The 11,715-nt window shown below is 40.5% G+C and overlaps 1 protein-coding gene across 1 annotated transcript; it reads right to left on the minus strand.

The window, feature by feature from the left end:
- Positions 1 to 188: 188 nt before the first annotated feature.
- Positions 189 to 7,963, minus strand: LOC122009023 (co-chaperone protein p23-2-like). Its single transcript, XM_042564981.1, has 6 exons — positions 7,824 to 7,963; positions 7,323 to 7,506; positions 6,562 to 6,721; positions 1,194 to 1,228; positions 1,065 to 1,110; positions 189 to 438 (listed from the first exon to the last, which is right to left on the minus strand). The coding sequence occupies exons 1-6, from the start codon at positions 7,826 to 7,828 to the stop codon at positions 404 to 406; spliced, it is 465 nt and encodes a 154-aa protein (XP_042420915.1). The 5' UTR covers positions 7,829 to 7,963; the 3' UTR covers positions 189 to 403.
- Positions 7,964 to 11,715: the final 3,752 nt, after the last annotated feature.

An 11,715-nucleotide genomic window follows, 5' to 3' on the forward strand; every position in this document is an offset into this window, starting at 1 on the left:
AGTGGAACAAGCCAGTGCACAAATTTAAAGTTGACAGTATATGTAAAACCATTCCATATTGATTGAGAATATTGCAAAGTGAAGTTACGTATTGATTAAGCTTTACCGAAACAGATTTGCGCTGCCAAAAGATAGTAAACTATGTTCTGCACGTAGCCAAACCAACAAGAAGCTTGGTTTCCCTTATCTACACAAAAAGTCTACCAACACTCAGGATTAAGATAAATTTTCGTAAGTTCTCATGCAAAGATACAATAACATTTGAATTCAAGAATTACACGTAGACAAAAGCATACGAAATCCATTCTACTGCAGCCTGTGGCTAGTGGGTGAGCAAATCTTAGGCATAATGTCCTCATTGCATAAACAAGTTCCGTCATCCATCCATCCATCAGTGTCCCTGTCATTTTCCTCTGGCCTTCTCTAGATCAGGTAGATCTGCAACCAGACAAACATGGTTCACCATCTCAAGCTGAGGTAGAAAGAACGCACTCAGACCAATTAAAAACCATTTGCTAATGCTTGTGACTATGATCCAGTAAGCAGGAGAAAAACAAGAATCATTAGATAACTGATGCATAAATGTCTAAATGATACACCAACAGAGTCCTGAACCAAGTTCCAAAGTGGAACTTGTAGCTAAGCAACTAACAGAAACCTGATTGTTTGCATCTACAAATTGGACTTTCCGTAACCATTCAGAGTTCGTATGCCTCAGCTCAAACTATATAAAATCAATCGACTACTATTTTATGGTCTCATGAATCCTTACCCTCCTGTTCCCTAGAAGTACAGATAAATAATCATTAACTAGATCAAACTGTAATAATGTAAATGAAAAAAAGGTTGAAATTAGTAATGGGCGACCCAACAAGCCACAGAAAAAAAAGGTAACTCCAGTCTCCCACTTTAAATGTGTTACTCAACCAAGATATCTCAAATAGAATAAAAATTTGACAAACTTAATGTGGAAAAGTAGTTCCATAATTGTTCTTTCAAATTGGACATTCTTTGCAGGGAGAGAAACATAAAATTAAAAGGGAAAAAACTCTGGAGATTCTTACAGAGCAACCCATCATCGTCAGTGTCATCGTCATCGTCATCCACGCCCTGGGCAATGAAAGCAAGAATAAGAAGTTATACACACTGCAATCCATTTGGAAATAATTTAAGTGTACAAAAGAGTGACTCACCCCATTGTTTTCATCGTCAGATGCAAACGAATCAGCTGTAAAGAGATGGATATCAGACTTGATGTGTCAAAAAAAGAAGACCTTGACACTCTTCTAAGAGATCAAGATCAATGGCATATTAGATTCATCTGCTAAAGTCATCTACATCTAGATGCTAATGATCAGTTTACAGGTTAGGAGCCAAGGAGAAGAATTTCACTGTAAGAGCATAATAAATATTATATAATTCACATCACTTAGCCTTCAAATTAATTAACCAGCTGGATAATTTATGATTCACATAACCCAACAAAACACAGTTTAAGTATTCTAGAGATATTAATATCAATTATACTTATCTATTAAATATCCGTGGTACATATTATTTGGAGACGTGTTGTGCTTATTGAAGAGAATGATAACTTGAAATTAAAATTATGGAGCAAAGTTCTAAAATTCGCTAGGCGCTAGTGCTTAGGCCGCCTAGGCAGGGACTAGGTGCTACTAGATGGATTTCAAGATATTAACATAAATTACATAATAAATCACATTCTATAACTCCAACACAGTAACATCAAATTTAAAATGAGTTCAAAATTACACAACTAATAAAATATTACAAATTTATTCTACTTCTTCTTCTCCATAATTTTCAATAACTTGTTCTTTATCAGACACAAACTCAATATCATCATTGTGATCCTCTTCTTCTTCTTCAGATGCAAAATCATCCTCGTGAAGTTCTCACACTTTAGAGCTTCTTCGTTGTAGGTTTTCATCCAGTTGCTTCATCAACCATTTGCCAAGTGATCCTGACTTCAATATCTTCCCCACCATCCACAATCCAACCTTGCGCATTTGAAACATCTTTTGCAAGAAGCATCGATATTCCTTTCTTTCTCTCTTTTTTGTTTGTTCAACAATCTAGTATTAAATTGGATAAATACTAGATTATTCAAGCTGTTGATATCCAACCTATTTCTTTTTGTAGTATGAATCTTAAAAAAAAAAGAGTAAACTTAAAGTTTAAGCTTACTCCTTCAAATGTACTTCAATTTCTTTCACACCCAAATAAACTTATAGTTAATGAAAGTATTCTCAAAGCTACTTTTAGTAAGTTGGGTGTGTGAGCACCGTAGGTACTCCACCATGCACATGGATCAGATGTATCATCATTTTTTTCACATTCTTTTGTGGTCAATATTTTCCCAAATAACTCAATCTTGTCTTTATATTTTGCATATTCCTTATTAATAATTATATCTTGTAGATCAAACTTATCGGCATGCAAAATTTCCATGCATTCAAAAATCCTCATCGCGGCCTCCTCAAAAATAGAGATTTCAACAAAAAAAAGGCAGCGATATGTAATGATGTATCAAGTCTATCCTTCATATTTGACTCAATAATCACTATGATAAGTTGATAATTTGATTTCACGTTGTTTAGAGTCACCTTGATATCTTCTATAGCTTGAAGAAGCTCCCCATATAGAAATCCCATGGATGGCCTTTTATCTCCATCTACCAATCGAGGAACTCTTACCAAAAGAGCAAGTATTTTCAAACAAAATGTCATATCATTATAACAACTCATGCTCATCACAGTAAGTCAATTCCCTTTATTTTTAACTATTTACATTTCTCCCACATATCACTTGTAAACATGACCCTTAAACTAGATTTTTTTTAATCAAACTGTGCAATGTGGCCGACCTATGTCTCTCTTCTTTGTGAAACTTTTCATCAACGACAAAGTCTTTCGGTGAGCATAAATGAAAATGGTAAAAGACTTGACTTGCTCAATAACCTTTTTATATCGTAGAAGTTTGCCAATACTTTCAAGTATAAGATTAACAATGTGAGTTACACAAGAACTCCCAAAGATCTCAATCCGCTTTTCTCTCATCAATTTAGTTGCAATCATATTGTTGGTGGCATTATCTGTTACAATCTAAACAATATTCTGATCTCCTACTTGTTCAACACATTTGTCAACATACTCAAAAATAAGTTCAGCTATATGCGTCTCGTCTACTACTTAGATGGTAAAAATGTAGTATCCTCCTTGCAATTAACACACAAATTTAGCATGTTGCTTCGTTTTCTATCACTCCATGCATTTGTGCACCCATTCTTTGCCCATTCTTCTTCATGTTTCTTCAGCAGTTATTTTGTTCTTTCAACTTCAACTTTCAAAAGTAGCTCCTAAGTTGATATTGAGTTGGAGGCTTGAATCTTAGTCCAAATTGACCCACTGCCTCCATTAGTTGCTTGAAGCTATCATTATCAACAGCATTGAATGGGATCCCATTTTCATAAACCTATCTCCCAATATACTATTGAACTTGTTAAATTCTTTCTTTGAAAAGAGCCTCATTTATATTTTTTTGGTGAAGCATTTTATTCCCACTTGAACCTACAATTTATGGAGAAATCATCAATGTATATCTATCCATGGGGCCAAGTAGAAGAGGTTTTTTAAATTCATCTATCCCTTTCAATTTCATTACCTTCTTCATCTAGAGGAATATTCACCTCTTGCTCTACCACTCTCTTCTTCCATTCTTTTGTTCTTCTTTCGGTTTCTTCCTTCTAAAATAACCTGTTTGCACTTATTGCAATCTTCTTAAGATGCTTTTTGACAACCAGATACATTTTCATGCATATTTTCAATGTGCTCCTTGATCCTATAAACTCCATCCGACATTATTTTCCCACATAATTTGCCTTTAACTTTGTCGAGGTTCTTAGGATCATTCAAAATCCTAAACTCCCATCCGATGAAATTTGACTTTCTCCAAAGCATCTCAAATTCGGGCTAAGTGACGAATGTCGTCAAAGATGGATTGCTTGACATTATTACCTATTGTTAATCACTTCAATAATTAATTGTAATAACCCAAAACGAGATTTAAGAATAAAATTTGTAACTTTGGAAGCTATGTGATTTAATCGGACGATTCATCTTATCCACGATTTTTCTCACAATGTTATTAAACCTTTGATATTTATCAAGTAAAAGACCACTGCTCCAACTCTAATTGAATTCATAAATCACTTTGAAATTTATTTTTGTCTCAAGCTTCAATATTATCAGCCAAACAAAATATCAAAACAAGATGCTTATGCAGAAACATATTTTCTTTTCATTAAGAAAAAAAACAGAAATGGCAAACTCATGTAGAAATCAAGTGGAGAAATCAAAGTTAAAACAATTTTTTTTTTCAATTTGCAAGTATCAAAATTAAAACAAATTGCCATTCAACTTTAATGAATATTACGAGTGTATGATGAAATGATGTTTCTAAAGGATAAGACTTTAGCTAACCTTTAATTCAATCCCTTCCAAGTTGCCTAGCTGAGAAAAGTTCAAACCATGGTTTAAAGTGTCATGCTGAAACAATTGCAATGGGCGAAACATCTCGTTCCGCCCGGCGACAGGCACGACCCCGGTACCAAACCCACGACAGCTACGACATGTTGCGCAACCCCGTGGCCACAGCGAAGGGATTGCTCGAACCCGCAATAGCGGCGGAGGGGCCGCATAACCCTTCTGCTGCCGCTACGGATACGTCGCGTGACCCTACGACCGCTGCAAAGGGGTTGCACGACCACCACGGTCGTGTCGAAGGAGTCACGCGATCCTCGCAGCCATGGCTGAGGGTCACGCAACCCCACGGCAGCCCTAAGTCGCACAATTTCGCAAGTGGTATCAGATTTCGGATTTTTTTAATTAACTCCCAGCTATGATGGAAATAATCTAAAGAGGTTTTATTAAACCCTAATAAAATTATCTAATTAATTTTATATTTCATTTATTTTAATTTAAAAATTATAATAAAATTTTTATTTATTTATTTATCTATTTTCATATCTTTTCCTTTTTTTTAAAGATTATTTTTTAGATTGGTTATTTTGTTTATTTTTTAAATATTTATGTTAATTTTTTTAATTAATATATTTTATATTAAAATAATACCGAAACTATATCGACACGACACGATACGATACCAAAACCGTATTGTTCCGGTCCAGGACTGAAATCTCGGCACGGATCGAACTTTTAAACCTTAGATCAAACAATAATTTTTTCTTCAAATCAATTTCTCCCTCCTTTTAACTCTATGATTTCTCCAAAATGTGAGCGCTCTGATTTGATTTCAGTACGATGAAGATGAAGTTTGGTTCTAACCACTAAGGCAAGCCAACAAATTGATTTTCTTGTTGGACCAAAGTTTAGGGCTTAAAAGCCTTAAGCCCAACACAAAATAAAAGGTTAGATTTCAATTTTTTTGTTAATTGAGTTTTAAATTTAAAAGCCCAAACTAAAAAAAATGAAAACCTATATATTATTTCTGTGGCGCCTAAACGATTCGACCGATTAGTCGGCACCTAGGGCCGCCTAATCCCACCTAGGCGCCTATGATGGTTGACTAGCATGTTTTCGGTGCGACGCCTAGCACTTGGAGGCGGTCACCTAAGCCGATTTTTAGAACATTATTATGGAGAAACATTTTAGAAACTTAAGTACGATTTGAAATAATATAGGAAATATAATTTCAATAATAAAAACAAAGAATAAGATGAATAGTTTGAATACATATGAAATATCTATAATCAATTATTCAACAAAGAGATACTACAAATGATATCATTATAGAAACTTAGTTAAAGCCCGCGGATGCAATATCCGCATTTCACCTCATGCTAAAAATTTCCTTTTGCAAAGTTTAACCTAGGTTGTTTTAAAATTATCAATTCCATTTTCAAAACTTTTGTTTTCGGCTTAAATATTCCAATTTTCACTTTGCACCATCAAAGGTTTCCATTCATTCCATACCCTTTTTTTTCAAATTTTTTTAACACCTAAACCCTTACTGAAAAGTAGCTGTAACAACAACCCTTTTCCAGTGGAACAAGATCTATTAAGCACAAAATACAAAGTTTCTAAAGTCTAATCTACGATCATGTTGTTTCTAGAAGCATAAACATGATAATGTTGTAATCAACAGAAATCTCAAACTCTAATGAAGAATGCAATTCGGTAAAGCCAGCTAATTAATTGCAAAACAGAAATAAGTACACATTTTCCCAACTTTATGCATTAACTAAAAAGTTTATGCAGAGATAAACCACAAGATTGATTTAATGAAAATAAAGTGAATACTTAAATGTCAAAATCATATGAAAGTTAGTGAATTACTGACAGATGTCAGATTCACAATTAGTCATTGTTCTAAGATATTAAGTGTTAAAACCATGAACACATGAAGCTAGACATGAAAGAGGTCTAACATACAGTTTGTTTACTCATTTTGACATTTTTCATGGAATAAAACAATTGGAGGTTAATGCAAAGCATACTTTTACTCTAGATGCATACTTACAAATGTCAGACTGCTCATCTTCATCACACCATTTATTCCAATCAACTTTAATATAAGGAGCAGGTTTTTCCTCTGACTTCAGCAGCCGCTTCCACCATGCCTTTTTCTCTTTCTTGATTGAACATATTATGTTCCTCATCCCAATTTTTGTTTTACTAGCCTGAAACAATTAAAAAGAGAGAGAGAGAGAAACAAATGAACTCCACAAAATGATATCTTAATCTGATACCTCCATGCATCAAAATCTTTGACACTAAAAGTAATTTGGTGTCTAACTCGTGGAAATTTTGCCATAGTCAATAAAAAATATATAACACCAAAAACATTCATCCCTATGTTTAAGATCAACAAAAAGAGCATATGAATTCACAGTTACTCTAGGTGAGCTACAAGCCACAGAAAAAATCATTGTAAAGTTAAGCATAATACCAAAATATATATCTTCCATGCTCCACTCTTTTATGTTCTGTTAAAGACGCCTGGTGCCTAAATATGTTTTTGATTGTCTCATGTCCAATGCAGTCATTTTTCTCACACACATGAATCATGGATAACATAAGTAAGAAAAACCTTCATTACACATATCAGGTTGATCAGTGAGGTACTTCGACCATAAAGAAACATTAGTTCTGGATTAACAATAAATTTAATCAAATATATCAGTCCTTCAGAAAAGGAGCCAAATTCACTAAATATTAGTTAGCAACAAGGAAATGTACACACCTTTTCCATTTATAAAGAAAGAAACTAAGGAATCTTACCTCAGGAACTGTGGTGTCATACAACTCGAGGTTGAAGTCAAAGAGCTCACCTTGAGCCCCAACAGCCGAGAACTGAAACACTCCCTGGGGCTGACTCTGCACCGAAACATCTCTTGCATCGGGCAGAGAAACAGTCAAATAGATCTTATCCGAGCGCTGTGCCCACAGAACTTCGGGCTGGCGACTGTGTAATAAAAAATCCACATAATATAACCAAAAATAATCTTGGTCAAAATCTGTAACACTAACAATCACAGAATGCCTCGACGTAGACACGAAGGTCTAGGAAAAAACAAATTTACTACGGAGTGAAATCACTTTGATCGATAACTGAAATCATCGGAAAAAAAAATATGAGGTGCCAGAGGCACGTACTTGCTTCTATTTGACGAAATCGCTGAATCATGAATCATTTAAACCTCAACGAGACGAGAAACAAACCGAATGAGGAGAAATTGAAGGCGAGTAGATAGGAGTCAAGAAGATAAGATCCTGGCTCACCCCATGGATGGAGACGACGACGGAAAACACAGCGAAGATGAGAAAAGTGTTGGCGAAGAAACCCTAGAATTTGGAACAGGGAGCTCTGAATGCTTCGACGGCTCGCAGCGTAACGAACGAGGAGAGAGAGCGCGAGTATAATAAATAAAAGTAGGGAAGAAGAAGAACAAACTTATATATTAAAATTTAAATAATTCATAAATTTTAATATTACACATTAAAAATAGTATAATTTAATTAGATGTTAAAATATATTATGATCATGTCCGAACGCTGAATCAACGGACGCTGGACACGTGGCGCTCTCCGAACCGCTGACGTGGATCTCCGACCGGTCGTACGGACCTCCGGCGAATCTGCAAGGAAGTCGGGCCGGGAAGAGATTCCCGGAGACGACCCTCCGACGCTCAAGTCAGGCAAGTGGACAACAAAGAAGTGGCTCTTAATCTCAGAGAATGCGTACCTCCGATGAAGTGTGAGACCCTTTATATAGAGCTGCAAAGAGGCTCACGCACACATACCGAGGTGAGTACGTATCCTCAGCCCATACCTCAGCATGGGCTTGTCATAAGAGCTTACCTGACACCATACTACTACAGTCCGAGCACACCTCTGATGGGACAGCTGAACCCTCTGTCATAAGATCCTGCGTATGGCCTAATCGTCGGACATGCCCGCTGTCAGAAGATGTTCCCTTGTCCTTTTCTCCTTTTACCCCATGCCGAGCGTCCGGCTGGTCAGCATGTTCCCTCACGTCCGGCCGGTTGTATGTGCTGGTCCGCTCGGGAGATTCCCGGTCGTGTGCTCTGGACTGTTCGCAGTGTTGCTATTTTATGTCTTCGGCCAAGCAGGCTACCCGATCGGCCCGGCGACCTTGTTCCCCATGAGCGTCGGAGACCCGACTCCCTGTCGGGCCGTTTTTAATTCCGCTGAGACCCCCTTCTGCCGACCGACTTTCCCTTTTCCGGTCGGCCGTTTGACCCTTTGACTTCCACGTGGCGATGACTTCCCCCAGAGGGGGGTCCCTATTCTTACTGCCGAATCACTTGCCTCCCCTTCAAGTCTAGTCGAAGGAGGCGATTAGTCCGACTGACTGGACCATCAGTTGGGCCGAGCGGCGTACTGCAACTACCATCCGCTCGGAAACAAGGGGCAGCCAAAACGCCAGTCAACGCCAACATTACTCAGCATCTCTTCGAAGTTTCCGCCAATCTCCATCATTAAGGTCGAGCACGCGCTCATTAAATGCGTTCCAGTGGCTGAATGCCACGTGGCGGTGCTGCCGTCATTATACGGCGGCAGCGTGGTGTTCTGATGGGATCGAGGCGGTTTGAAATGAACGGCGCGATGCGTGCTCCGATTCTTGCGATCTGGATCCGACGGTAGAGGCCGCTCGGGCTCCACCCTAAAAAAGCTTCTCTTCTTCCCTTCGCCTCAGTACTGCTGTCGCGTGCTCACCGCTTCTTCTCGCGTTCCAGCTTTCCGGCGATCTTGCATTTCTGTTTTCGGCGATCTCCGATGCTCTTCCCTCAATCCTCCTCTTCGTTGTAAGGTTCTTCTTCTTTCTCTCTTTGGTTCTGGCGTTTTCTTTGCATTTCTTTCCCAAGTTTTCGTCCTCGGGCTACTGTTTCGTTGCCATCTTCTTCCTTTTATCCTCTTTCATTTTCTTTTGATTTCGTCCGTTCGGACAATGGCCCATTCCTCTCAACCCGAAGACCAGACCCTCGGCCCATGGTACTCTACCATGGAGTCGCGCTTCGATCGGCGCAACGCCGATATTCTGATTAATAGTTTTGACATCCCCTCCGACCTTGAAATCATCCTCCCCACAGATTCCGCTCGGCCACACAAACCGCCGCGCGGAGCTTTCTGTGTTTTCCGCGACCAGTTTGTAGCTGGTCTGCGATTTCCGATTCATCCCTTCTTTGTAGAAGTTTGCAACTTTTTCGGCATTCCGCTCGGAAGCCTAGTCCCTAATACCTTCCGCCTCCTATGCGGCGGCGTCGTCTTATTCAAGATCCATAACATTCCTCTCCGACCGGAGGTCTTCTATTATTTCTATTACCCTAAACAGTCCGAGCCGGGCACTTACATGTTCCAGGCTCGGCCAGGTTTAGTTTTCTTCAATAAACTACCTTCTTCCAATAAGCATTGGAAAAAATTCTATTTTTATATTCGCCTTCCCGAGCGGCCTCCCTTCCGAACCCAATGGCAGGTCGGCCATCCTCTCTCCCCAGAACTCAAAAGGTTCAAGACCCGGCCGGATTATCTCCACGTCGCCAACATGCTTGCCGGTCTGCGGTTTGACATCAACAAATTCCTTCCAGAAGGGGTTATGTACATATTTGGCTTGAGTCCGATCAGAACCCCCCTTCCGAGCGGCTTCCGTAAAAATTTTACTTTGTGCATTCGTTTTAATTGCTAACTGATTTTCTCTGTTTTCCTTTGCAGCGAACATCGTCATGGAGTCGGTAATGGCTGGAATTTTGAAAAAGAAGGCGGCGGCGCTCGAGGCCGCGGCGACCAAAGAGATGGAGCAATTGGGCATTCAGCCGGTCGGCTCCAACGAAGGCGAGAGCGAAACACATGCTGGGGAGTCGGTTGCCCAGGCTTCTATCCAGGAGCCAGCGGCTGGCACAACCGCTAGTCGGGAGCCTTCCGTCCGGGAGGAGGGGTCGGCGCAAGAAGAAGAGCGCCCGCTTCGACAAAAAAGACGCCGGGCTGAAACGCCACTCCGCTCGACTACTTCTGCGATCCATCCATCCGAGCGGGCCACCGCTGCTTCCCGAGGCAAAGTGCCAGAGATCGAGGCGATTTCGTCCTATCGGACTCCTTCCCAACTTGACGCGTCTGCGGACCCTCTTGAGGTCGTTCCAATCAGCATCCTTCTGCCCGCTCCCCGCTAAGTCCACCGCTCTACAATTTTGTCCTAGTTTTCTGCATCGGCTTCCGTTCCTTCTCTGGCTTCCGCCCAGACGACCCCCGGTCGGCGCCACACCGTCTGTCTCACTCCACCTCCCACCGAAAAGTTGTTGCCCGAGGCCAATCGACCAACCGCGCCCGAGCACATGATCACAATGAAGGGGCCCTTAGCCGAAATGTGGGCCGACGCTAGGGCGCGTGTGGCGATGATTCCACTCAGCAACTTGGCCAATAGCCACATATGCAGCAGGCTACTGGGATAAGTGCGCTTTCTTCCGAGTTCTTTATGCATTCTTTCCGATCGGCCACTAACAACTTGTGTTTTCTTTTTTGTCAGAGATGGGTGGAGGAGATTGCTGTCTCCAACCGTCTGGCGATGGTGGACGAAGAATTAAAGAGATTAAAGAGTGCGGGCGGCATACCTTCTCAGGGTCCAACTTATGCCGAGCTGCAAAAAGAGCTCAAAAAGACCCAGGATTTGTTGGAGGCCGAATGGAAGAAGACGGCCGACCAGGCGCACAATCTGGCTGAACTTGATCGCGTGAATAAATCACTGGATCGCAAGATAAGCCTGGCGACCGAGCAGAAGAACACGGCTATCTCCGATTTGGAGAAGAAGAATGTAGAGGCTCGGGAGCTGGAGCAAAAAGTTAAAGAGCTGATGGAGCAGATCGATGAAGAAAAGGCGGGCCGCTCGGCCGATGCAATTAAGCACAAGGACGAACTGAAAACTCTGCAGGAGTCCCTCGTCGCCTCCCAAGCGGCCTTTAAAGAATATCAAGAGGTTGAGTCTGCCCGAGTCGCAACCTTGAGGCTAAACTACATCCGTTCGGCCGAATTTTCAGAGAAAGTCTGCGAACGGATGTACACTGCATTTGACCTTGCTATGACCGCCACCACCACATATTTGAAGTCCAAGGGTCTTCTTCCTGACTCTGCTCTCATCCCGACCGCAGATCAAGTGGTGCTT

This window comes from Zingiber officinale, chromosome 8A (assembly GCF_018446385.1).
Source record: "Zingiber officinale cultivar Zhangliang chromosome 8A, Zo_v1.1, whole genome shotgun sequence".
Taxonomy (NCBI): domain Eukaryota; kingdom Viridiplantae; phylum Streptophyta; class Magnoliopsida; order Zingiberales; family Zingiberaceae; genus Zingiber; species Zingiber officinale.

What these genes read in the sequence shown, in the direction of transcription:
- LOC122009023 (XM_042564981.1), bottom strand. An exon ending in CTGACGATGAAAACAATGGG is followed by an intron (nt 1,111 to 1,193) that starts GTGAGTCACTCT and finishes TTCATTGCCCAG; the next exon opens with GGCGTGGATGACGATGACGA. An exon ending in TGACGATGATGGGTTGCTCT is followed by an intron (nt 439 to 1,064) that starts GTAAGAATCTCC and finishes GTCTGGTTGCAG; the next exon opens with ATCTACCTGATCTAGAGAAG.